The sequence below is a fragment of the Rhinopithecus roxellana genome, chromosome 14 (assembly GCF_007565055.1).
Source record: "Rhinopithecus roxellana isolate Shanxi Qingling chromosome 14, ASM756505v1, whole genome shotgun sequence".
NCBI lineage: Eukaryota > Metazoa > Chordata > Mammalia > Primates > Cercopithecidae > Rhinopithecus > Rhinopithecus roxellana.
This window is the reverse complement of record NC_044562.1, coordinates 86,663,830-86,691,576: the sequence shown is the minus strand read 5'-3', so window position 1 is coordinate 86,691,576 and position 27,747 is coordinate 86,663,830. Positions and strand designations below refer to the sequence as shown.

The window sequence follows — 27,747 nt, the reverse complement described above, 5'->3', positions numbered from 1 at the left end:
CTTTATTTCTGTTTGTTTGAGTTGATGCTTGGGAAAAAAATTTCTTCACCATTTTTTTCCTTGGGGTTTTTGGAAGAAATGAAAGTAAACATATGCATCCACATTTTCGTGTTTTCCTGGAAGTTCCTACTTCTCTTGGCGATTTTAAATCATCTTGGATCTTTCAGGAACAATGCATTCACCTCACTTGGAATCATTGGTAAATTTTCAGGAGCATTCTTCTTTTGTCTGACTTCTACTCAGTGTTGAAGATATTTAGTCTGATTTTCTGGACTTCTATCAAGTTTCTATAGACAATTTCCACAGGATACTGTGGACCTTGATGCTTCTGATATGTGTTCTATGTCTTCCTCACTCCGTGTTTTCACATGCTGGACCCAGTGTCTCTGTAACATGTAAAAGTTTCTGTTTACACACAAACTTTCATGAGAAGGATTGAGTGATGATAGAGGGGAAGGGTCAGCGCCGAAGGTTCTTAGGCAAATTCTCCCAATGCCTTGACAGTGAAAATAGGCTTACCTAACATGTAGGCTCATAATATTCAGCTTTAAGAGTCTAGACCCTAGTTAATGGATTTTATAAATGATATGGAAACTTGCTTTTTGTTTCATGTCATTGATCAAATGAATATTTGTACAATGCCATATCAACTAAGGTCATTATTTAGAGAACTGGAAAGATAAATGCTAGCCTTGTAAGTTACATGAATAAAGAAATAGCTTGGGCATGATTGATTCTTATTTTTTTGATTTTTAAAAAATATATAAAACATTAAGGACTTTGATCAGAATGATCAGCCTTGTAGATTTTTTTTTCAATTATTCTTATGACTTGGAGGGTGTGTGCCATGACACATTCACACAGCGTCAACACTCGCATGGTAGTCTTGAGACCCTTTGATTACCTTACTACAGATTGTCAAAACATGGGCTGATCTGGCAAATCAGGAACAACTTTTCACTTTAAGAATTTCTACTCTGATTCTTCAGTTGCTATGGAGATTGTCTCATAAAACAGTGTTGGATTTGGTTGAGATCAGTCAGTTTAGATGCTGGGTTCTGATAAAGTTCTTACCACCATCAACACTACCCTCATTGCCATAACATAAAAACAATAGTCGATTTTACAAATGTGTGTCAACGTATTTAGGGCATAGCATTTAGTTGGAGAATTACAGTAATACTGCCACAATAGAAAAATCTGAGAAAACAAGGGATTGTGCATTGGGAAAGTACTTAAAATATTAAGATTGATTTCCAGTGACTTTAGTACCTTTTAACTATGAAGGAGAGTTACCAGGTTGCTCATAAATGCATATTGCCTCAGGCTGAATAAATGCAAGAGGAGTCTACCAACCACTGTAAAACAGAGGTACTAATGAAGAAGGAAAGGCCAAATGGGAGAACTGGGATAAACAAACTTAATCTTCCATGACCAGCAGTTGTGGATGAACCCAGCCATACTTGAAAAAGCTGCACTCTTTTCTCTTACTGTGGCGCTGCTACAACCTGCAGTGTGAGTGAGCAAGCAAGTTAACCCCATCAGGCAACACTTGATCTGTTGGGGACCAGAGCTGGCAGATAAATGCTTGCCTCTTTTGTCCCTGAGATGGACAATTCTGAGGCCCATCTCAGCAGGATTGAGTCCCAGTTGCTCACAGCTTCATAACATACCCTGGTATTGACTTTTACTCCTTCCCTGTATCACTCCTCCTTTTTTTATTTTCTTTTTGAAACAGGGTTTGCTCTGTTGCCCAGGCTGAGTGCAGTGGCACGACTGGGGCTCACTGTAGCCTTGACCTTCCAGACTCAAGTGATCCTGCCACATCAGCCTCCCAAATAGCTGGGACTACAGGCATGTACCACCATGCCTGGTTAATTTTTGTATTTTTTGTAGGATGGGGTCTCCCTGTGTTGCCTAGGCTGGTTTCAAACTCCTGGGCTCAAGGGATCTGCCCACCACAGCTGGCCACCATCTCACTCTTGATATAAAAGCAATAGGGTTTATTGAAATATTGACAAGTGGCTGGGAGTGGTGGCTCATGCCTATAATCCCAGCACTTTGGGAGGTCAAAGCAGGAGGATTGCTTGAGCCCAGGAGTTCAAGACCAGCCTGGGCAACATAGGGAGACCTCGTCTCTACAAAGAATAAAAATAAAAAACATTAGCTGGGTATGGTAGTGTGTGCTGTAGTCTTAGTTACTTGGGAAGCTGAGATGGGAGATATCTTGAGTCCAGGAGTCTGAGGTTGCAGTAAGCCATGATGTACTACTTGTACTCCAGCCTGGGCAGCAGAGCGAGACCCTGTCTCAAACACAAAACAAACAAACAAACAGAAAAAGAAATATCAACAAGAATAAATGTCTTATAAGAATCTCCTAATTGGAACAAATAGGTGGGGTACATGAAATCCATGCTGCCTGACTATATACTTCTTGTAATTGTTGCCCAATCTAGAAGCCACAGGTGAGATTTACAGTTAAAAATTAGGAGCCCCCTCCCCAGCCAACCACTTCACCTAGGTAAAAGATCTCTTAGGACACTCAGTGTTAAACCAGGAGTCATTGTGGGAGACATCAAACATTCCCCTTACTAACAAAGGGAGCCCTGGGGGGCCTCAAAGTGGAGAGGTTTTAGGTTTTCTGATTGTCAGTAGATATCTACAACACTCAGATATTGGTATTTTATATGATTGCTGATGGTGTTTTAGAGATTGTGGATCTAGTAGGGGTTTATTACTGGTGACTGAATACTAGGCTCTGGTATTTTTAAGCCCAGGCCCCATTACTGTGGAGATGTTTTTCCTGAATCCCTTTTCCTTTTATCTTTCCTTCTTAGTTTTTATAGTGGCTTCCAGTGTCAAGGCCACTAGGATTAGAAAACTCTGAAGCAATGATATAATGATGTTAGTGACGTTGATGGGCTTGTAGATTAAGTGCAAGTCTCTCCACACCGTCATGCACCCACCAGCCCATCCACCTGTTCTCTATTGGTAGAGTAAGAGTGTGCTTCTCAGGAGACTCACAGCCTGCAATAATAATGACAACAATGTATGGCTGTGGTACTATGATATTACAATAATTATAGCATAATTAATTAATTATCGTTATGTGACTATTAAAATTACATAAGTTGAATAATTCATTCTCCAATTTTAATTACCTAAAATATGTAGTAAGATAATATTTTGAGATATTAATTGTTGTGCTTTTCTTTTCCCCATAGCCTGTGTGGGATTGTCTGAGTTACCTACCTTGAGGGGATTATAGGATTGTTATAGTGACAGTGCAGAAGTAACAGTTTTCATGTTCTATTTATTTATTTATTTATTTATTTATTTATTTTAGAGACAAGAGCTTGCCTGTTGCCCAGGCTGGAGTGCAGTGGCGCAATCCTAGCTCACCGCAGCCTTGACCTCCTGGGCTCAAGCGATTCTCCTGCTTCAGACTCCTGAATAGCTAGGACTACAGGCATGTATCACCATGTCCAGCTAATCTTTAAATTTTTTTTTGTAGAGACAGGGTCTTGCTATGTTGCCCAGGCTGGTCTGGAACTCCTGGCCTCAAGTGATCCTCCTGCCTTGGCTTCCTAAAGCTCTGGGATTATAGGCCTGAGCCACCACACAGCCAGAATTTTTGACAATCAAAACCAGAGGCTTTGGTTTATAGCATAGCAATGAAATTAGAAAGAGTAGAGAAAGAAAGTCACTTCACTCCCTCCCGCCAGGGAAATAAGAGTATTGGGGTGGGTTTAGGAGGAGAGCATGACAAATAGTACACGTCTTCCTTTCCCACATTTGGAACCAGTCCCACAGAAGAGAAAGGCAGGTGAGAAATGGCAATGCTGCAGTAACTTTATTACTGATAAAACTAGTATTGGCAGCTGGGCCTGCCCCACTAGAGAATTAGACTAACCCAGCCAGTCACAGGCAGTACCGGGCAGCCAAAGCCTGAGGCTAGACAGCTTTGTGGTGAGGAGGAGTAGCCTGGAATGTGTGTTTCCTGCTGACAACCAGTTCCTAAGAAGGAAGAGGGAGGCAGGGTGGGTCTGTGCACATCCAGTTTCTCTCCCAAACTCCCCATCAGAGAATGAAAGTTAGGAGGGAGGGAGGCTGGTGTTTTAGTTTACTAGGGCTGCAGTAACAAAGTACCACAGTCTAGGTGGCTTAAACCATGGAGATTTATTGTCTCACAATCCTGGAGGCTAGAAGTCCGCGATCAGGGTGGCAGCAGGGCTGGTTCCTTCTGAGGGATGTGAGGGAGAACCTGTCCCATCTTGGCTTGCACTTGACCTTCTTCATGGTCATGTGGCATTCTGTCTGTGTATTGTCTGTGTCCCAATTTCCCTTTTTTATGAGGACCCCAGTCATATTGGATTAGGGACCCAACTACTGTAGTATGACCTCATCTTAACTCATTACATCTGCAATGACCCCATTCCAGAATAAGGTCATATTCTGAGGTACTGGGAGCCAGGACTTCAACATATGTACTTTTAGAGAACACAATTCAGCAATTCAGGGGAACAGACAGCAAGATGAGCAGAGCTCTCTCCATGAGGAAGAAAACATCAGTAATGGGTGGGAAGCATTTTTCTCCAAAACATAGTTGAAAGAGGTTGAGAAGGGTGTATGGAGACGGTCGTTATCTGAAAGGTGGGGATATGAAAAGGGGGGAGGGCAGGACTTGACTCCTTTGGGGGACAAATGGTGAGAGGTAGTACCAGCTTTGAGACCACTGAGAGATTATTGTGCGTTGTCTGTGGCCAGCAGCCAAGAAGAGGCTTGAGAGCTGAACACACACAAGGAAGGCAAAGTAACTCATGCAAAGCATTTGTTTGCCCTTTTGAGGAGCACCAAATAGGTGCAAGAGCCAAGTTAACTGTTTGTTGCTGTGGGGAGTAGGCTTAATGCTGAAGGCTATTTATACATTGCTGATACGTTATCCAACAGAAGGATTCCTGGCCATTCCCAAGGCTTTGCCATGACCCATCTGCACTCCTCTTTGGGGAACCTTTAGCATCTCTGTAGCCTCTCTGAAAGATAGTGAGAGGTCCTTAACAAGCAGGGAGCAGTATATGGAAGTGAAAGGCTAATACCAATTCCCCCTACTCAGGATGTATATGTGTAGGTCTGCCTGTCAGTCTCTGATCAGCATGAACTAACCAATAACATCACATTCCACTGTCTTAGACAGGGAAGCAAGATGGGAAGTGGGCAGGATAAGAGTTTGAAACTGGACACACTGGCTCACACCTGTAATCCCAGCACTTTGGGAGGTTGAGGCAGGTGGATTACTTGAGCTCAGGAGTTCCAGACCAGCTTGGGCAACACTGTGAGACTTCATTTTTACAAAAAATTAAAAAGAAAAAAATTAGCTGGGTGTGGTGGTGTGTACCTCTAATCTCAGCTACTTGGGAGGCTGAGGTGGGAGGATCACTTGAGCCTGGGAGGCAAGGCTTCAGTGAGCTGTAATGGTGCCACTGGACTCCAGCCTGGGAAACAGAGCAAGACCCTGTCTTTAAAAAAAAACAAAAAAATTGGGGAGCTGAACAATATGAGTTCAAATCCCACATCTGCTACTTGTTTGCCAACTGGCTTGAGAAATTTTTTAATCTCTTCTTTTTCAGTCTCTGAGAGTTTTTATACCTGTAAAATGGGAGAATAATATCATCGTATCAGGATGGTTATGATAATTGATGACTGTGTAAAGTACCAGGTCCTCTGCCTCCTACCGGCTGTCATTATTTTTAGTGTTTCTCCATTGCCTTGTGGAGGGGATATTGAGCAGTTGGAGCCCAGGAGAGTCCCTTTCACCATAAAGAGAGTGGATCCCCCTTTTCTGTTTTATGTATCAAGATTCCAAATAAGGTAGCTTCTAAGAAAAGGGATTGCACAGCAAGATGTTAGAAAATCACTTGAGCAAGAGATGTCTGAAGTGCTTTCAGCTCTGAAATTTAAGTTCTATAGCAAACAGCTTCTCCTTTATCAGTTCTTCATTTGCAAAATGATATTCAGTACCTATTTCAGAGAAATATTATGAAAATAAATGGAGAGGTGTTTGTGAACATCCAGACAGTCTTGGAGTGCCTGTTATGTTTCCATTTCCTATAGTAAATGCTATTGTGACTTTTAGAGAAGTATAACAAAGTACCTTTCCCCAACAAAACTGAGGCCATGAAATCTGTGCGTGAAGCCATTAGAGAGCACCACAGGACACAATAAAATGAGTTACGGAGTACAGTGTAAGTTAAATATGTTAGGCCATTCAGGAAAGTATAATCCTTTAAATGAGTAATATCACATCTGCACAAAGTGGTAAATATATCAGCATATGCCCTACAAAGGAATAATAAGCTTCTGTATACATATCTCTATGAAACTAGATGTTATATGCAAGGAAATAATAACCTTGGATTATTGGTTATGAAATATATATGTAAAATATGCCCCAAACTCCTGATATACTATATACTTTCATGAATACTTATATCTGTATCTCCATGAAATTGTATGGTATTTTAAGAGTTTGAGGGCACCTCGTTTTTCTGTTTATAGGCAGGAGAGTAGATAGGTCCAATTTTTTCATTCCATAGCTGGAAAGCAGACCTAGACACATTAAGAAACTCACTTGTAGTTTTTTCTATCAAGACAGTAATAGAACAAAGAATGCTCACAACCATTTATTTATTAGACCTTGCTGATTTTTTAAAATTAATTCTCTGTTTCAAAATTTTGAGTGTACAGTTAAGGTTAAAATTCACCTCTGATCACTACTCTCATTCCTGGTTCTCTGAATGCCCCGCTGCCAAATTATGGTAAGAGTATAGCATGCCCCAAATCCAGAATTTTCTACATGCTTTACTTACATACATGTATAAAGCAATACATCCAATATAGTATTGCTTGGATATGTTTGTATTAGAAATGCTCTCATACTATAATTTTTTCATTCAGCAAGATAGCTTAGAAATATATCCATGGTATTACATATAGTTCTATTTCATTCTACCTGCTTTATAATTAACATAGTATGAATATAACACATTTTGTCCATTCTCCTGTTTGTGGACATTCAGATTGTTTCTTGTTTTTCCTAAATCAAATAATGCAATGATGAACATTCTTGAATAGTCTCTGTTGTCACAAATGCAAGGCTTTTCCTAGAGCAAATATAAAGGAGTGGAATTGTTAGGTTAAAACATTAAAACAATTTTTTTCCAGATTAATTTAACATGAAAATCAATTAAGTGCTTATCCTGACCTCATTTCCATAATAGGTAAGTTTTTTCCTTTGCATTTTATTTTTTACCATCATGCCAATAATAAACTGACAACTCAGAGATGCAAGTGAAATTACTTTTTCTTAGCAAGGCCTGTTCATTTGGAAGCGTAGATGTTGTTATCAGCCTATCGTGGTTTTTAAGTTTGTCCTTTTGAAGTGAAACATGATGGAGTAAACAGTAGCACCCAGTGATGTGCAGTAGAGTTTCGTTTCTTCCCTTAAATTGTTTTCTGCTACCTCAAGAAAAAACAGGCAACAGAACGTGTCAGTCGAAATGCAATTTAGGAATTGCACTTGATCTCATTTTTCAGCCTGATGTTTCTGCTCTTTCATCATAAAGATCAGCTGCATTTTATTTTTTTCAGTCCCTTAGAATAACATCCAGTTCTAGTCAGCATGTTTAATGTGCTTCTCAATGATGTTCTAGCACAATAAATTTTTGTATCTCGTGCATGTGTACATATGGTAAAAATTTCTTCAGGTTCTAGCCATGTGGGGGAGGAATACTGCGGTCGCTTTGTTAATGCAGTGTTTGTGTTGGAGCAGTTAGGGCCCCGCGCTTTAACTCTCAGCACTGGGCGTAATGAGACGGCTTTGATGGTGGTGTAAGAGTCTAGTGGGATGGTCACAGCTTCACACTTCAAAGCAGAGCATATGGGACGAATACTGGTTAGCTTTGTACTCTTTGGGGATGGTTGGGAGACAATTCTTAACAGCTCTGTTTAATGAAGACATTGGAAAAGAAATGTTCTATCTTTAAAATAATTTTGAATTGCAAAGAGAGAAATTTCCACCACCCCCCTTTCATAGACTAAACTAAGAATAATTTTTCCTAGTCTGCACTTAATTAGAGGCAGTGCAGCATCACACTGCTATACTGTATTTTCAAATGCCACTCTTTTTAAACATACTGGAGCGAGATTAATCGGCCAGTTTTAGTTTATGTACATGAGTTTAGGCAAAAATTTTTAGGGCTATCTGTTTTATCATCTGAAATTTTTATGACTTCTGGTCAAGAATTTTACCTTCCTCTCATTAAAAAATATGTAAGTAAAAAATCAACTAAATAAAAAAAAAACTTGGCTGTATTAACAGCTATACTAAAACTAGAGGATGCTTGTAAGCTTCTAAGTCTAGCACCCAGTTTAATTTTTAGATTTTGTGGGTTTTTTTTTTTTTTTTGTACTTGATTTGAGTCTCAGGTGATATGGGTTGGAAAATGTTCTTTTTGATTGGTTTGTGCTTAGGGAAAGGTTTGATACTTTTTTGAGTATCATTTGAATCCAGGTTTAAGAATAATAATGAACCATGCATTTATGCAGTAGGTCACAGAAAAGAGAATTTAACTTTTCCTAGAGGAGAGGGAACAAAAGACTCTTGAGGTCTTTTTTCTAAGTTCTGCATTTTGGCTGGCATCAGAAATATAAGAAAACGAATGAGTTATATTCCTTGAGCTGCTGAAATGCAGTTCTGTTTAACAATTCAATTTCAAGTCCATTTATATCAGTAGTCCTAAATTGCTCCTGAAAGAAAGAAAAACAGAAGGGAAAATAATGATATTAAATACCACTGTAGACAGATAGATTTAATTAAGCAGATTCTTAAGTCCTGAATTAATGTACTACTTTTACTGTTGTATATTCTTAATAAAATACTACATTTAGCCACAATTATATCTGTTATAAGCTTAGAAAAGACATTTGTGTTACGAACATGAAGCTTAAACTTCTCATTGCACTGAGAAACATCTAATTACATCGATTCTCCTGCAAAGAGGAATATAACCAAATTCACAGAAGTCTCTAAAGTTAAGCCTGAAAAGAAAGTGCTAGATATTCATGTATAGGAATGACTAAAAATTACTTTTTAGCTAATAAGGTCAGCCAAACATGAAGGTTAAAAAATATATATTGTTAAAAAGCATTTCGGTATTTCCTTAAATCAACCCTTTTAGAATATGACCAGAGAAATTGGAAAGGGCAGAACCACTAACAATAATGGTGAGAAAAGCTTCTTAAAATGGGGGGTGGGGGTGGGTACCTAAAAAATTGGTCTTTTAATAAAGAGTGATTTAGGAAGCTGCAGTTTTGTTTTGCCTGTTTCAAAACTATATGATGGCATGATATTCTTTCTGAACAGGTGGTTCAGATATCTGCCCTGTCTAACAAAGCTGATCAGCGCGGATATCCCGCAGGTACATGTGGTTTTGACTGCTGTGGATATGACCACTACTCTAAGGACAGAGCATAAAATGTTAACACGACTGTGGAAAATTGATCCCATGCTTTCTCACTAGAAATACAGTATGTTCTCGCTGGTGTTGAACTCTCTTCTCGTTTTGTTAGCAGAGTGACTCCTTACTCCCATTTGTTAGTTTAGAATGGACACTGATACTCCAGGTTCGCAGCGCCAACATCAGCAACGTGCTTAGGAAGCAAAGTCAGTTCATTCAATTTGATAAACCTTTATTGAGTAACTAGAAGGCACTGCCTTCTGGGATTTTGAAACTCAGAATGGAAAACAAAAGTTCAAGATTAACTATTTAATACAAGTCTATTAGATTTGATGCTATCAATAAAAACAAGCTGTAGAATATTCTAACACAAGAATGGGAGAAATGAATTCCAGGAGAGGGAGGGCACAAATACGAAGCAGGGGTTAATTCAGGAGTTTGGGTTTCCTGGGACTCTTTCACAAGGCTACAAGTTTGGTTCCACTGTAGAGGGAAGTGGAACAAACAGCTTAGAGAGCTACAGTGAGCAGTGGCTTTACAGCAAATCTGAACAAAACTGTTGCTTTAAACGATAATGCCACTTACTTGAAAACTGATGAGACGGTTTTCCACAGGCTTCAGCTTGAAGTATTCATAATTATTATCTTCTTTAAGAGGCCTGTGTGATTCACTTGATGTGGACATTTGAAGTTACAGGGGATGATTTTTATGCAGATTAATTGAGAAAACCATAATATAAAATAAAAATTAGCCCTTTTGAATATATAATTCATATAACAAATAAAATAGCTTGGTTGTAAGTAATTCTCTGACTAAATATGAGACTTTTTTTTGAAACACAGGCTGTCTAAATTGTTTTCCAACAAAATTACAAATACCTACTTACCATAGGCCCTTGGGTTGCAGTCATTGGAAACACAAACGTTATTTCTTTGAGTATGAAGAGGGTATTGTACTGTCTTTATTGCTAAATATTATTTTGGCCTTGGTTGTCTCTTCATTGTAACAAGAATAATGTAATATTTCATTTTCTTGCTTCATTAGAGAACAAAAATCAAGCTTGATTTCTTCCATGATGAATTTATGTAGATGACATAATGGAAGAGGAATTGTTAAAATATAGGAGCATTTCTAGTAAGTAGGAACATGCTAGCCTAGAGGGTATCCAGAACTCAGAATTCAAAACAGTGGCTTAGGCTTGCAAAAAGGAAAGGGAGCTATTTATTGAGTTATTCTCTGTACCAGACATTGGGCTACATGGTTTTCTTAATTTATCCAATCTCTATCCATCTTATGGGGAAGTTTATTTTTCTTTTTTTTCCTTTACTTTCTGTTATTTTTCTCTCTTGCATCTCCTTCATTTTCCTTTTGTTTTTAGTAAACAATTTTAAAGCAAATTCCAAAGATCATGTTATTTCACTCCTTCATAATTAATATACATCTCTAAGCAATTCAAATATTTTCTTATATAATTGTAATGCCACCATCACAACCAACAAAATGATAATTTGATGATACTGTCTAACACCCAGTGTATAAACCAGGCAAATATCTCTTTATAGGGCCTGTTCGAATCTAGATCTAACATGGCTCACACATCATACTGATTGTTGTATCTCTGAGTCTGTTTGATCAAGACCAGTCTCCCTGTCCCCCTCAATCCTCAGTTTTTCCCTTGCCATTTACTTGTTGCAGAATCTGGGTCAGTTATCCTATAGAATTTCTACATTCTGGATCTGTTTGCTTCCTTATGGTGTCATTTAATTTGTGTCTTTATCCCTCACATTTCCTGTAAACTCTGTTAGCTCCAGAGGCCTGATGAGTTTGACGTTTAATTTTTTGGCAGGAATTCTTAAAGGTGGGCTGTGTGTTTCACACTACATCACACCAGGAGGCTGCAGTGCCTGAGTGTCTCACTTCTGGTGATACAAACATCAGCTGCCTTTGTCTGATATTGTGAAGTTCCTAATTGATTTTTCAGGAGGGTTTCATTTATTCATAATCTTGCCTAAAACAATCATATTTTTAGGTGCTGCAAAATTGTGATTTTCTAATTCTGTCATCACTTCCACATTTATTAGCTGGATTTTTTTCTATTAAAAATTTTTTTCTCATCAGTTTGGACTATCTAGCTACCCTAAAATATTGTTCATGCAGGAAGGATAGAATAAATTCTTATTATTATTTATTGTTTTTTGAGACAGAGTCTTGCTCTGTCACCCAGGCTGAAGTGCAATGGCACAATCTTGGCTCACTGCAACCTCCGCCTCCTGTGTTCAAGTGATTCTCCTGCCTCAGCCTCCAAGTAGCTGAGATTACAGGCGCCCGCCACCACACCCAGCTAATTTTTGTATTTTTAGTAGAAATGGGGTTTCACCATATTGGCCAGGCTGGTCTTGAACTCTCAACCTCAAGTGATCCACCTGCTTCAGTCTCCCAAAGTGTTGGGATTATGGGCGTAAGCCACTGTGCCCAACCCATTCTTTTTTTTTTTGACTGAGAAATTTCTAGATAAGGAATTGGGGATTTAGAGAAAGTTTTTTTTTTTTTCTTTTTTCTTTGTTTTCCATTTTACAGATAGAGAGGTTAAGACTCAGAAATGTAAAGTAAATTGTTCAAGATCTCCCAAATAGGTATTAAGGAGCAGAAATGGTATTCAATCCTATACTTTCTGGACTTAAAAGTGTGTGTTGTTTCCACGAAACTAAAATGCACCCCTGCCCTTGAATCTCCAATTGCAGTCGGCTGGGGGTTGCTACCACAAATATCTCCCAATGCTTTGCCCTTTAGGAACCAGATTAAAGAATCTCCTTTATAGGCATTCTGCCTATATAAACAGGCAGTGCTTCAGAACTGTAGCTCCAAATGGAGGTGCTGGCCTGTGTAGGCAAAGAGCTGGGCAGGGCCAGGAAACATGTCATAACATTTGGTAGGACAGGCTTTTGGGCATCACAGTTTGTGATTTTAGGCTACTGCAGCAGCCCAAATGTGAGTTACACTAAGTTATGGGTGGAGCACATATATGTGACCAGAACAATTTGGAGAGTTGTCAGAATTTAGTTAACCTTTCCTAAATATTCTCCCATTTCTCATGCCGCCTCCTCAACCACTGTAGATTTGAAGGGAGAATTTAGCTCACTGCCTGTGTTAGTCCATTTGCATTGCTATGAATGAATACTCGAGACCTGGTAATCTACAATGAAAAGAGGTTTATTTGGCTCATGGTTCTGCAGGCTGTACAAGCATGACACCAGCATCTGCTGGTCTTGTTAAGGCTTAGGAAGCTCTTAATCATAGCTGTAAGGCAAAGGGGGAACAGGTGTGTCACATGGTGAGCTAGGGAGCAAGAGAGATGCTGGCTCCTTAAACAACCAGCTCTTGTGTGAACTCATAAAGGAAGAACTCACTCATTGCCATGGGAAGGCACCAAGCCACTCATGAAGGATCTGCCACCATGACTTAAACTCCTCCCATTAGGCCCCACCTCCAACACTGGGGATCACATTTCAACATGAGATTCGGAGGGGACAAACATCCCAACTAAATCACTACCTAAACATTATGTTGCAATTCCTAAATTTTGGTTGACTGTATCCCTGGCATCTAGCCCCACCCCACTCCAGGAGCTGGGGCCCTTTGGTACTGGCTTGCTTTGCTCATTATGACTTTAAGTATCGCTTTTTTTTTTTTTTTTTTTTTTTACAAATTAAAGATTTGTAGCAACCCTGCATCAAGTGAGTCCATTGGTGCCATGTTTCCAACAGTGTGTGTTCACTTCATGGCTCTGTCATATTTTAGTAATTTTCGCAATACTTCAAATCTTTTCATTACTATTATGTCTTTTTTTTCTTTCTTTCTTTCTTTCTTTTTTTTTTTTTTTTTTTTTGAGACAGGGCCTTGCTCTGTCACCCAGGCTGGAATGCAGTGGTGTGATCATGGCTCACTGCAGCCTTGGTCTCCCAGACTGAAGCAGTCTTCTGATCTCAGCCTCCTGAGTAGCTGGCACCACAGGTGTGTGCCAACATGCCAGGTTAATTTTTGTATTTCTTGTAAAGACGGAATTTCACCTTGATGCCAAGGCTGGTCTCTGACTCCTGAGCTCGGGCAATCTGCCTGCCTCAGCCTCCCAAAGTGCTGGGATTACAGGCATGAACCATCATGCCCAGCCACTATTGTATCTGTTATGGTGACCTACGATCACTGATCTTTGATGTTTGGGGTGCCATGAACCACAACCACATAAGACAGATAACTGAACTGATAAATGTGTGTTCCAGCTGCTTCATCAACTGGCTGTTCCCCCATCTCTCTTCCTTTCCTTGGGTTTCCCTATGTACTGAGACACAATAGTATTGAAATTAGGCCAATTAATAACCCAACAATGGCCTTTAAGTGTTCAAGTAAAAGAAAGAGTCTCACATCTTGTATTTTAAATAAAAAGCTAGAAATGATTAAATTTAAGGAAGAAGACATGTTGAAAGCTGAGACAGGTCAATAGTTAGGCCTCTTCTGCCAGTTGGCCAAGTTGTGAATGCAAAGGATAAGTTCTTGAAGGAAAATAAAAGTGCTACTACAGTGAACACGTGAATGACATGAAAGCAACACAGCTTTATTGCTGATATGAAGAAAGTTTTAGTGGTCTGGATAGAAGATCAAACCAGCCACAACATTTCCTTAAGCCAAAGGCTAAGCCAAAGAAAGGCTGTAACTCTTCCTCTATTCTGTGAAGGGTGAGAGAGCTGATGAGCTACAGAAGAAAAGTTGGAATCTAGCAGAGGTTGGTTCATGAGGGTGAAGGAAAGAAGCTCCCTCCATAACATAAAAGTTCAAGGTAAAGCAGCAAGTGCTGATGTAGAAGCTGCAGCAAGTTATCCAGGAGACTGGTATCTAGCTAAGATCAAGGATGAAGGTAGGCTGGCCACAGCGGTGGCTCATGCCTGTAATTCCAGCACTTTGGGAGACCGAGGTGGGAGGATTACTTGAACCCAGGAGTTGGAAACCAGCCTGGGCAATATAGTGAGACTCTGTCTCTACAAAATTTTAGAAAAAGGATGAAGGTGGCTACACTAAACAGATTTTCAGTATTGATGAAACAGCATTCTGTTGGAAGAAGAGGCCATCTAGGACTTTCATAGTTAGAGAGAAGTACATGCCTGGCTTCAAGGAGCAGGCTGATGCTCTTGTTAGGGGCGAATGCAACTGATGACCTTAAGTTGAAGCCAATGCTTATTTACCATTAAGAAAATCCAACGGCCTTTAGGAATTATACTCAGTTTACTGTGTCTGTGCTCTATAAATGCAACAGCAAAGCCTGGATGACAGCAAATCTATTTACAGCCTGGTTTACTGAATATCTGAAGCCCACTGTTGATACCTACTGGGCTCAGAAAAAAATATTCCTTTCAAAATATTCCCGCCCATTGACAATGCACCTTGTCACCCAAGAGCTCTGATGGAGATGTACAAGGAGGGTAATGTTGTTTTCATGCCTGCTAACACAACATCCATTCTGCAGCCCATGGATCAAGGAGTAATTTTGACTTTCACATCTTATTATTTAAGAAATACATTTTGTAAGGCTATAGCTGCCATAGATAATGATTCCTTTGAAGGATCTGGAAAAAGTAAATTGGAGACCTCGTGGAGAGGATTTGCCATTCTAGATGCCTTTGAGAACATTCATGATTCTTGGCGGGAAGTCAAAGTATCAACATTAACAGGAGTTTGGAAGAAGTTGATTCCAACCCTCATGGGTGACGTTAAGACTTTAGTGGAGGAAGTCACTGCAGATGTGGTGGAAATAGCAAGAAAACTAAAATTAGAAGTGGAACCTGAAGATGTGACTGAATTGCTGAAATCTCATGATAAAACTTGAATGGAGCCCAGCATGCTGGCTCACGCCTGTAATCCCAGCACTTTGGGAGGCTGCAGCTGGCGGATCACTTGAGGCCAGGAGTTCAAGACCAACCTGGCCAACATAGTGAAAGCCATCTCTGATAAAAATACAAAAACTAGCCAGGAGCAGTGGCACACACCTGTAATTCCAGCTACTTGGGAGGCTGAGGCATGAGAATCACTTGAACCCAGGAGGCAGATGTTGCAGTGAGCCTACATCACGCCAGGGCACTCCAGCCTGGGTGACAGAGCAAGACGCTGTCTCCAAAACAAACAAACAAACAAAAACCCCAACAACTAAAATGGATGGGGAGAGAAAGAAGTTTCTTGATATGGAATCTACTCCTGGTGATGATGCTATGGACGTTGTTGAAATGACAACACAAGATTTAGAATATTACATAAACTGAATTGATAAAGCAGCATCAGGGTTTGAGAATACTGTTTCCAATACTGAAAGACGTTTTACTGCGGGTAAAATACCATCAAACAGCATCACATGCTACAGAGAAATTTTAGTGAAAGGAAAAGCCAATTGATGCAGTAAACTTCACTGTGGTCTTATTTTAACACGTTAACCACAGCCACTCCAGCCTTCGGCAGCCATCAGGCTGATCAGTCAGCAACCACCAAGATCAAGGCAAGAATGTCCACCAGCAAAAAGATGAGGACTTGCTGAAGCCTTAGCATTTTTTAGCAATAAAGTTTTGTTGTTTTTTTTTTGAGACAGGATCTAGCTCTGTCACCAAGGCTGGAGTACAGTGGCATGATCTCAGCTCACTGCAGCCTTGACCTTCCAGGCTCAAGTGATTGTCCCATGTCAGCCTCTTAAGTAGCTGGGACTACAGGCATATGCTGCCACATCCAGGTAGTTTTGTTTATTTTTTGTAGAGATGGTGTCTCACTCTGTTGCCCAGTCTGGTCTCAAACTCCTAATCTCAAGCAATCCTTCCTCCTCAGCTTTCCTAAGTGTTAGGATTACAGGCATGAGCCACTGCACCTGGTCAATAAAGTATTTTTAAATTAAGGTATATATATTGGTTTCTGGAGACATAATGCTATTAAACACTTAAGAGATTACAGTATAATATAAACATAATTTTTATATGCACTGGGAAACCAAAAAATTTATGTGACTTGCTTTATTGTGATATTTGCCAGTGATATTTGCTTTATTGCTATGGTCTGGAATCAAACCCACAATATCTCTGAGGTATGCCTGTACCTTAAAGTAGTGTTAATGAAACAGAAATCACTTAGGGCTAAAATAAACTTAGGAGATTTTCTTGGCTTTATGGTATCTACAATACCAGGGACTTCTAATGCTGGAGTTGCTACCTGATTCAGAAAAAGAACATTTCCCAGGCTGAGCGTGGTGACTCACACCTCTAATCCTAGCACTTTGGGAGGCTGAGGCAGGCAGATCACTTGAGGTCAGAAGTTCGAGACCAACCTGGCCAATATGGTGAAACTCTGTTTACTAAAAATACAAAAATTAACCAGGTGTGGTAGCAGTTTCCTATAATCCCAGCTACTCTGGAGGCTGAGGCAGGAGAATCCTTTGAACTCGGGAGGCTGAGGTTGCAGTGAGCCAAGATCATGCCACTGCACTGCAGCCTGGGCGACAGCATGCAACTCCATCTCAAAAAACAAACAAACAAACAAAAAACCAGGCTGGGCATGGTAGCTTATGCCTGTAATCCCAGCACTTTGGGAAGCTGAGGCAGGTGGATCACGAGGTCAGGAGTTCAAGACTAGCCTGGCCAGCATGGTGAAACCCTGTCTCTACTAAAAATACAAAAAAAAAAAAAAAAAAAAAAAAAAAAAATTAGCCGGGCATGGTGGCACGTGCTTGTAATCCAAGCTACTTGGGGGGGCTGAGGCAAGAGAATTGCTTGAACCCAGGAAGCAGAGTTTGCGGTGAGCCAAGTTTGCACCACTAAACTCCAGCCTGGGCGACAGAGCGAGACTCCATCTCAAAAAACAAACAAACAAACCACCAAAACCAAAACATTTCCCAAGACTTTTTATACCCCAGTGGTACCAAATGTTTTTTCAGTGTCTTCCACATTTCACTTCTTCCATTAACATGGCAGCCTGCGTTAGAATTAAACAAATAATAAACCCTGAAATTGCAGTTGGGATGGTCTCCTATGCTTGTTGTGGCCAGAAGTCTTATCTCAGCCCTTATTTTGATGATCCATGATATGTAACAAATAAAGAAGGCCTGCACTCCTGCTATCCCAGGCCAGCACCAGAATTCCCTTAGCACCTATATTCTGTATATCAGACAAAATGTATGCCATCTCTGTGCTTGCTTACAGGGGACTATAATTAGCTCCTAGAAAACAAGCAGAGGTCCTGTGAAGGAGTAATCTAGAAAAGCCCAGCAATTCTGTATTTTGCCTTGAGAAGATAAAATCATATCCAGAGAATCCAGATATGAAGAATGGCAGAGGAAGATGAAAAATGTTCTGTCATTTGGAGTAATCTTCAATTTTGTGTAAATATTAGGCTTCCTTATAGAGCATCTGGCTCAGAGCTGTCCAACAGAACTTTCTGTGGTGATGGAAATGTTCTTTATCTGTGCTGTCCAGTATGGAGACTACTAGCCATGTATGGTTGTTAAGTACATGAAATGTGACAAGTGCAACTAAAAAACTTCATTTTTCATTTTTTTCTTTTCTTTTTTTAGTTTTTGTAGAGATAGGGGTCTAACTATGTTGTCCAGGCTGTTCTTGAACTCCTGGCTTCACGCTATCCTCCTGCATCAGCCTCCCAAAGTACTGGAATTATAAGCATGAGCCACTTCCCTGGCCCATTTTATTTAATTTTAATCGATTAAAACTTTAGTTCTAGAGATAAATCCTAACGAAAATTTTAATTGATTAGAATTAATTTTTAATAGCACACATAGCTAGGGGCTGCTATATTAGACAGTGTGGTTACTGGCCCTTGCCCTCCTTTTTATACCTTCTGACAATATTTACAAGTTGGGACTATTATAACATTGTTCAAAAATTGAAGGCACTAATTTCATTAATCCTACATATACATTTCCACTGTGAAATTAATTTTGCGACGGGTTAGAAATTCAAGTCTCCTTGTATCAAGGCAAGCTTTTATTGTGAGATTAACTTCAATGGAACATTCATTATGTTTAAGCTTTGATGTTTAAAATTTATATAAATCATGTGCTTTAGTGGTGATGCTTGTGCAACAGTGTGCAACTTCATGCCACTGGTCTGGACACTTAGAAATGACTAAAATGATGAGTTCTGTGTTAAATATGTTTTACCACAGCAAAAAAACTATGTGCTTTGGTTTTTAAGATTTGGGTTGATTGTAATTTTCTTTGGTTAAAATTCCCTCTGCCACAGGCCTTGCTGAGGATCTGGTGCGGCATGTTCCTGGCTGTAGCGTGTTTCTCTTTGGCGAAGCTGACCTGCCTGAGAAGCGTAGTCTTGTCCAGAGAAGAAAGCAGCTGGTTGGTTCACGAGGAGGGATTTCAGTGCTCTTCAGCCTGACATGGGAGCTGCCTCTGCCCGAAGATGTGGTTTAACAGGTTCTGAGCATGGTTTTTGCTTTGCTCTGTATTTTTTTTTTTTTTTTTTTTAAACTTGAGGTCCCCTTTCTGAGTCACACCCTCTTAATGCAGGAAGAGTTACAGGAGTGGCTACTTCTTAAATGGGTGAGGCTCTCCTTTCTGCTGTTACTCTCACCTGGGCCCTGTTAAGCTAACCTGTGAGCCTAGAAGCTCCTGTCAGGTATTTGATGAGGGCCCCCAGAAGTGATATTCAAGATATATCATTAGCCCTGCAATGTGATCACTGATGAAAAGAATGTTCATAGCTCCTGGCACTGGGGCAGGGTCCTGGAGGCCCCTATCTGTGAATGGTGTGGGGTGTGCCCTGGGGTGTGATGGAGACACCTGGGGAGGGAGGACTTAGGGAGAGATCACTTCTAGCTGGTAGGAAGGTCTTTCAATACTTAAATATCAGTGTAGCCAAGTTGGTGCTTACAGCTGGAAATCAGTTCTAGAGGAACCCTGGAAAAAATCTTTTCTAGATAACGGACTTCTAGAATACAGAGACCAAAGACTGGGAAAAGAAACTATTCCTTCCCCTGGCTCTCATCAACTTTTGTCTCTCTCTGCCACTCCTGCCCTCTCTCCCTGCCCCACCCCTAAGGGATGTATCAGGAAAAGGTGGAACTCCTCCTTGTTGCCTGCATTTCCAGCATCCTAGTGTCACTTATTTGAGTCTCAATTGTTTCATTCTCAAACATCTGTTGGGGCCACAAATTAAACCATGTAAGGTCACATTCTGATGGTCAATCAATAACTGAAGCAGTTACCAAAATACTAGATATCCAAGGAGTGAGAGGTGGATAAGCATAAGAAACACATTTCTCATGGCACAGCTCTGCCAAAGCCCTGCAGAATCATTTACACATAAGTCTTTGGTTACTAGCCCCTGGCACAGAATTCTGATCTTAAACAAATAATATCTATAATCAAGTAGAGCAATGCAATTTAAAAAAAAAAAAAAAAAAAAGCACAGGTTTTGGGGCTATGCTGAAATCCCAGCCTTGCTATTTGCTGGCTGCGTGACCATGGTTCCTTGGTCTCGTTATGCTTTGGTTCCTATATCTATAAAATGGACGTAATAATGTCTCCCTCTCATTACTGTGAAGTCGAAATGATGTCTGTAAAGTGCCTGACACAGTACTAAAAGGCCATTTTTTTCTTCCCTATGAAGAGGAGATTTAATAAAAGTGATATTATAAATGTATTTCATTCAACATTTTGTTATAGAAAAAAAGAAGAGACTGATTGCTCTCTGCCAATTTGAACCTCACATATTTTCCCATGATTTGTCTCACAAATGGAGAAGTGTAAAGTTTTATGACTAAATTTTCAGAAATCTATTTCCTGGTTTCTAATTTGAGCCTCCCTAAAGACTGAAGAGATTATACCACAGATGTAGTCGCTTTAGTGCCAGGTGGACTGGTATTGCAGTCAGGTGGACAGGAATTAGACATAGGTATACTGCTATCAGAGCATTAGGTTAAGCAAACACTTGAATAACTTAATTCTCATTTTTGCAATGCTGTTAGAATAAATGGGTTGATATATGGGAAAAACTTTAACCTGATATAAAAGGCATAAGACCGAATGCCAATATTATCGCTAATTATGTTTAGTTTCCTAAGAACAAACTCGATATGTAGTTGTTTAAACTAAAGGGAGGATTGCCTCCCAGTCTGATCTATTACCTGCCTGTGGTTGGATAATCTGTGCCTCTGCCTCATCATGATCTATTTTATATTGTTTGATTTGAAATGGTGAACACATTGGGATTTCTGATTTTTTCTCTTCCTTCCTTCCTTCCTTCCTTCCTTCCTTCCTTCCTTCCTTCCTTCCTTCCTTCCTTCCTTCCTTCCTTCCTTCCTTCCTTCCTTCCTTCCTTCCTTCCTTCCTTCCTTCCTTCCTTCCTTCCTTCCTTCCTTCCTTTCTTTCTTTCTTTCTTTCTTTCTTTCTTTTTTTTTTTTTTTTTTTTTTTGAGACAGGGTCTCATGGCATTTGCCTAGGCTGGAGTGCAGTGGTGCAATCTCGGCTCACTGCAGCCACAAACTCCTGGGCTCAGGCAATTCATCCTTCCAAGTATATTTTGTAGAGACAGGGATTCACCATATTGCCCAGGCTGGTCTCAGAACTCCTGGACTCAGGCAATCTACCCACCTCAGCCTCCCAAAGTCCTGGGATTATAGGCGCGAGCCACTGTGCCTGGCCCATGATTTTATTCTCTGTTTTTACTCACATGGAGATCTGTAATTTACGTAAAAATTTTCATAAAAATCTGCAAATCCCAAGTTAAAACATTAAGATGCCAAAATTGGCACAACGAATGTTTAAAGATGATATTTTAAAGGTAATATTTAATACCAGGGAAGATGTAGTTAGAGACATTTACACTGTTCATGATAGTATAAATTGGTATAAACTTTTTAGAAGTGAGCTTGTGATACGTATGAAGTGCTCTAAAAATGTATATAACTGCCTTTCAGGAATTCTAGATCTAGAGATAAATCCTAAGGAAATAGTAAAAGGGACATGTACAAGGATGTTTATCAAAGCATTATTTATAATAGCAAATACTGAAAATAATGGAAATGTTTGCTATTTGGGAATGTTTATATAAACTATGGCATACTCAAGCATGATGTTTTAGAAGAACTTTCAGAGACATAGAAAATGCAGTCTAATGTAGAGAGAATTTGCAGTTAAATTAGTTAACAAAACAGATATTAAGTACCTACTGTGTGCTAAGCAGTATCACCAGCAGGCAAAATAGAATTTATGTTTCCTCAAAGAACTTACATTGTAGTTGGGGAGGGGCAAAGAGACAGACCATAAATAAAAACCTTAATAAACAAATGAATTATGCAGTACATTAGAAAATAACAAGTGCTACAGCCAAAATAAATATTGAACAGGACAAGGGCATTAAGTGTTCTAGAATGGGGCCGTATTGTGATTATAGGTGGAATAATCCAAATTAGGCCTCTTTGTAAAGGCAATATTAGAGCAAAGACTTGAAGGATTGAGGCCACTAGCCACGTGGAGATGTGGAGGAGAGTTTTAGGCAGAGGGAATAGCCAGTGCAAGGGATACCAGGTAGTATAGGCAGCGTGATCTCAATATTGTAAAATATATATGTACATATTTTGTTTGTATTATATATAAGAAAAACATTTTCGAATTCTTAAAGCTTCCAACATTTTCATAATATCTCTAAATCAATCCTGTGATTATTTCCATCATCTTCCCTGCAGAGTAATTAGTAAGATTTATTAGTGGTAAATTTTATAAAAGCTAAGTTTCAGTGCCTGTATTTAGATTATATTTGATGGCATATTCATGATAAGAAGGGAAAAGGAGCACAGCTCTTCCACATATGCCTTTTTTCACTGGTACCCATGACCAAGGGTAGAAACTTTAGCTTGTGGAAGAAACAAGAAAATTACATTTTGCCAAGTTTGGGCAGTCTGTTTGTCCATCATTTAGTAGGCTCAATGCAGATGCTAATAGCAGAAAAGTAAAGTATTTCAAGGAGGATCAGTGAATAAGGGATGTGAATAAACAATTAGTTTCTAATATTCCTCACACTAGATAGTAGAGTTTAAGACTTTCTACTGAAATATTAGGTTACCTTAATTGCACATATTCTTCCTTAAACAACAATCCAGAAAGAAGTAAATTGCTTTCTTTCTTTTCTCTTTTTTTTTTTTTTTTGAGATGGAATCTCACTCTGTCACCCAGGCTGGAGTGCAGTGGTGCAATCTCAACTCACTGCAAGTTCTACCTCCCAGGTTCAAGAGATTCCTCTGCCTCAGCTTCCCGAGTAGCTGGGGCTACAGGCGCGCACCACCATGCATGGCTAATTTTTTGTGTTTTAGTAGAGACGGGGTTTCACCATGTTGGCCAGGATGGTCTCGAACTCCTGACCTCGTGATCCGCCCACCTCGGCCTCCCAAAGTCCTGAGATTACAGGCATGAGCCACTGTGCCTGGCTGTAAATCGCTTTCATTTTTTGAAGTAATATCTACTGAAGTATAATTTATAACACCTCTTTCTTTAGGGTAGAAATGTTATTCATCTAATTTTTCAATGAATTTGGTTCCCAACAATAGCGATTTTGCACTTGCTTAAATTTAATTGGCTTTATATATTTTTCTAACATTTTTTTTTGGTTGTGTCAGTGTTTCCCAACATATTTTTCCCTCCCACCAAAACAGAAAAACCTCAACACATTGTTGCTATGTTTATGTTTTTTCCTACAAAAATTAAATAGAAATGATTGGCGCTATCAACTGTACAGTATAGTCACAATCCAGGACAAATTAATTTACACAGTACCGCAGAGGAAGCAGAATCTATAAGGAAACAGGTTTCTGTTTTGAAGTTCCCAAAGAATATTATAAACAGAAGAGAAAAAGAAGTGAGCTCAGAAATGATTAACACCCATAGTCAGTGCCAAACACACAAAATCTTTTAAGCCAAATTCCTTTTAAAAGTTTGTAGTTGGCCAGCTTGTGGGGAACATAAATAAGGGCAAAGCAGTAATAGTTGATACTTTTAGATCTATAAATAAATACTTCATACATATATATTTAAAACCCTAAACATTTATGGGGTAATTTAAACACTGCTGTCTGATATGTTGTATGAATGGCTTGCATGTATGCATCATTGTTTAAAAATGCGGGGAAAATTCTTTGAACTGTAGTTTCATATGATGCCCTAGGAGTCAGAGATGGAGGTAATTGGTACATCTTGGAATCAGGGGCTTCTGTTTAGTTATTTAAATGGGTTACTGAGCACTTTCCTGCTTACTTCTTTCTACTATAAATAAGAAATGCATCATCAGGCACTTTTCTTGACATTGAATACTCCAATTTACTCCACGCCAAAACTTTATCTGGTATTTGAAAAATAATTTCCAGTTTTAGAATGAGTCTCATTTTAAGGAGCCTATTTTTAAAAATTATTTGCTGATGCTGGCTAGGAAGCCTAGTTGGGATGATGAAAAATGGAAGTCTCAATGAGTCACTAAGCATGTAACCTACAATTGGAACATGAAGGACTTAGACTTTGCCTGAACTCAGGGAGGGCACTGTTCTATTTTTGAAAAACCTGAGAGTAGCAAGTCACTTGAGTTTCCCTCTTATCTGGACTGGCTTCGTTATGGGAGGTTAATTTACACTTACGTTTGTAATCTCTTCTGAATTATTTCTACTCTGAAAGATTCAAAGGCAATAGAATGAGGTTCACAGTGCCTCACTGAGCAAGGAAACGTCATAGCCATTTTACAGAAAGACAGCTGAGCAGAGGCAATGTCCCGTTGAGGTGGAACTTGAATTTGGACCCACGGGAGTACTTCCTAGCCCTGTGGCACACAGTTCTCACTTAGCTTTCTTTTCTGTGAATTCAGCCACATGCACACAAGTCCTGCATTCTTCCTGCCATGGGAGCATTGGACTTAGCAATTATGTTTGAGTTTTATGGCTTTAGTCATCAAATGTCCTGTTTCAGCTGTGGTTTCTCTTTAGTGCGTGGTCTAAAAAATTTAAAATACCAATATATAATGATAACTAATTGTTTTTGGTATAATAACTGTTTATATTTTTGAACCTGAGTTCTGAGTCTGGTGACCTTGCTCTGTTTGTTACTCTGAAGCAAAGTCCACATTTAGGCTAGGGTTTTACCTTATTTTAACCTTCTTCCTGTTTTTATACTCAGGAACCTGCATGGTTCCTGGCACTCACCAGGTTTTCAGTAACAAAGTTTTTTTTTGTTTTTGAGACAGAGTCTCGCTCTGTCACCAGGCTGGAGTGCAGTGGCGTGATCTCGGCTCACTGCAACGTCCACCTCCTGGGTTCAAGTGATTCTCCTGCCTCAGCCTCCTGAGTAGCGGGGACTACAGGCGTGTGCCACCATGCCCAGCTAATTTTTGTATTTTTAGTAGAGACGGGGTTTCACGATATTGGCCAGGCTGGTCTCGATCTCCTTACCTTGTGATCCGCCCACCTCGACCTCCCAAAGTGCTGGGATTATAGGCATGAGCCACCGCGCCCAACCCAGTAACAAAGTATTTAATGAGGGAGTTGAATTGGTTGAAAAGAATCTATTTATTCAAACTGTAATGCAGTCCACAAATTTGAAGTTTTCTCTTTAGATATAAAAGTACCAAATATCCTAAAACACCATCCCAGCTCTCTCCTCATGCATGCTTTAACACTGGCCACCAAAGAGGAGTATAATATAATGAATGGAACTTCTGAAGACACCCCTAAACAACTTTGGACCTCCTAAAGTGAAACTCTTTTCTGTAGAGTTAAAATATGTAGAATCCTTTCACCTTTAATTGATTGAAAATGATGGTGCCTGGAACTATTTTTGAGAATAATTTTGATCTAAAGGGAAAAAAATACATGTGTTTCTTCTGAGTGCTGCTTTTCCATTTTCCTAATGGGCTCTTCACTATTGTTTTGTCTGAATGCAGTTTTTTATTTGTGTTATTCCAGACATGGTCCTACCACAAGCATCTTTAAACCAGACATTAATAGCATAGTTCACAGTCATTACTGCCAGTGCTCAAACACAAATATTGCATTTGTGTTTGCGAAAGCTACACATCAGATGTTAATTAAGTGCATTTGGTTTTTTTCTGCTTAAACAATCTGGCATAAAGAGTTTACATCCATATCAGTTCACCATAAGGTCTCAACAATATCTAAATCACCAGCCGTACAGTATATGATAAATACAGTGTTTCTACACAAGAAAATAACAGAATTGTCAGGAAAACATCAGGCCTGTTATATTTCTCTGTGAAATAATAGCAACTGAATCTCGGTTTCTTTTTCTTTTTGATAAAAAAGTATTTAACTAGGAGTAAACACCAATATTTAGAATGATAAATTTTTCATTAAAGCACACATGGAAAGCGAAATCATACCAAAGATTTTTTTCCTTGTTTTTAGCTTGCTTCAGGGCGTTGTGACAGTTGTGTTGGAAGAAAATTGGAATTTCAGCCTTGCAGTGAGGGGATTCGTGCTGCCGCCAGAGCAGCCGAGTGCCAATCTGCGGGAGGTGGGAGTGGAGCGAAACCGCAAACTGAGAAACAAACTTTCACATCAGGTTTCTAATTTTAGAGCAAAAAGTGGAATTACTTTAATTATATGACATTTAACTAGAAATACGATTTGCTGGGATTAATTATCTCTCTCATTTAAAATACCTTCTTAGTAAGTTTAAATTAACATAAAAAATCAAATTCAGCATTTAAATAAGGTCAATGGGACTGCTGGATTTAAACACAGAATTTGATTCAGTATAATTGGATCACCGTATTGGTTTTGACTTGGAAGGATTAAATGAAGGAAATTGGAAAAGCGTGAATTTGGGCAGAAAGAGAAATTTTCTCTTCTTTCTTTCTTTCTTCTTTCACCCTCTAAGGGAGAGAAGTTTCCCCACCTTGGAGAGGAAACTACTACTCTGATTAAGTCAGAAACATCTCAGATTCGTTAACTGTCTCTGTTTTTTCACTACTTGAATAAGAACTAGTAATAAAACAAAAATATTGTGTAACTAAAGCTTACTAGAAGAATTTAAAATACATATGACAAGGGCCCGTTTGAAAAATGATTATTCTGTATTAAGTGATTATCTCTTATTTTATCTAAAAGCATATGAAAGTTATTTCTGATGTTTTATTTTGCTAGAAAAAAATGAACTTTATGCTTTTGAAGGAATTTTAAAAATAAGAGTTTCATTTTAATCAAGAAAGTCAGTGTTGGTTCACTGAACAGTGTGCATTTCTTTATTGAACTCTTGTCCTTAGGGCTTACATCTAAACTTACTTTATCTTTAATAATTTATGTTAGGCAATGAGTTCATTTATAGCAAGAATGATCAACTTTGGAAATTCTGCTAACAAGGGGAAGTTATTAGACATGTGATGGTAGAGGATGTCTTGGAATTTGCTGGGTGAGGGATTCAGGAAAAGTCCCAGGGCCACAGGGATAGAATGACCCGTGTCATGGGGAAAGCCCCAGGTCCATGTGCAGGAACTTCCTTTGAAAGTGACTTGCTCCCCAAGGCTCATGAATTGCATATGAATATCTGAATGTGACTGAGCATCTCAAAGGTATGGGACAGCAAAGCGTAATGGTGAAGCACTACAGGCCTGGTAAGGATTTTGAATAGTTGTGCTGATGTAACCCTCAGTGTTATATACTCTTCAGCAAAACCTGAGTGTGATCCAACTATTTGTTGGAACGATGGTAAAGTTATTACCATTCCTTGAGTCAAAATAGGATATGTACACTAGATTTTAGGACATAAGACTATTTGTAACATTACTTGTTGGGGGGTAGATGAGAGAAAAATGTTTGGATGTTTTCTGTTAATGAGTGGCAACATTAACATTGACAAAAATTCCAGTTATACTCTGTGCAATGTTAAAACTGATATAATTCTTAAAGATATTTAGGGTAAGTGATTGGGACATGAGATGATGAGAGAGAGATGTACTGACTGTTAGGAAATTTAATTTTTATGAAATCAGCATTATGGGGAAATACTGTAATCTGATTCATTCCTGCAGAATTCCCAGGAGGAAGAGGCCTAGCCTCGGGATTTGAAATGTTTCATTATGTACATGTGTGGGAAAAAGACGAAATGTGGTTTCCGTGTGCTGATTTTCTGTAAAACATCTATTAGTATGAGAGTAGCCAGGCTAGGCAACAGAGCCCCCAAACCATCACAGTC

At 39.2% G+C, this 27,747-nt stretch overlaps 1 protein-coding gene across 3 annotated transcripts in view; it reads left to right on the top strand.

Annotated features, from left to right (window-relative positions):
- The window catches only part of FTCDNL1 (formiminotransferase cyclodeaminase N-terminal like), a 92,537-nt gene that overhangs the window by 12,754 nt on the left and 52,036 nt on the right, over window positions 1–27,747 (top strand). The window contains exon 4 of one of the 3 annotated variants that reach the window (XM_030916645.1): window positions 18,791–20,203. The exons of the other annotated variants lie outside the window; for them this stretch is intronic. Coding sequence (XP_030772505.1) covers window positions 18,791–18,972 — 182 coding nt within the window. The 3' untranslated portion in view covers window positions 18,973–20,203. Of the gene's footprint in view, window positions 1–18,790; window positions 20,204–27,747 lie in introns of those variants that run through there. 3 annotated transcript variants of the gene reach the window in all.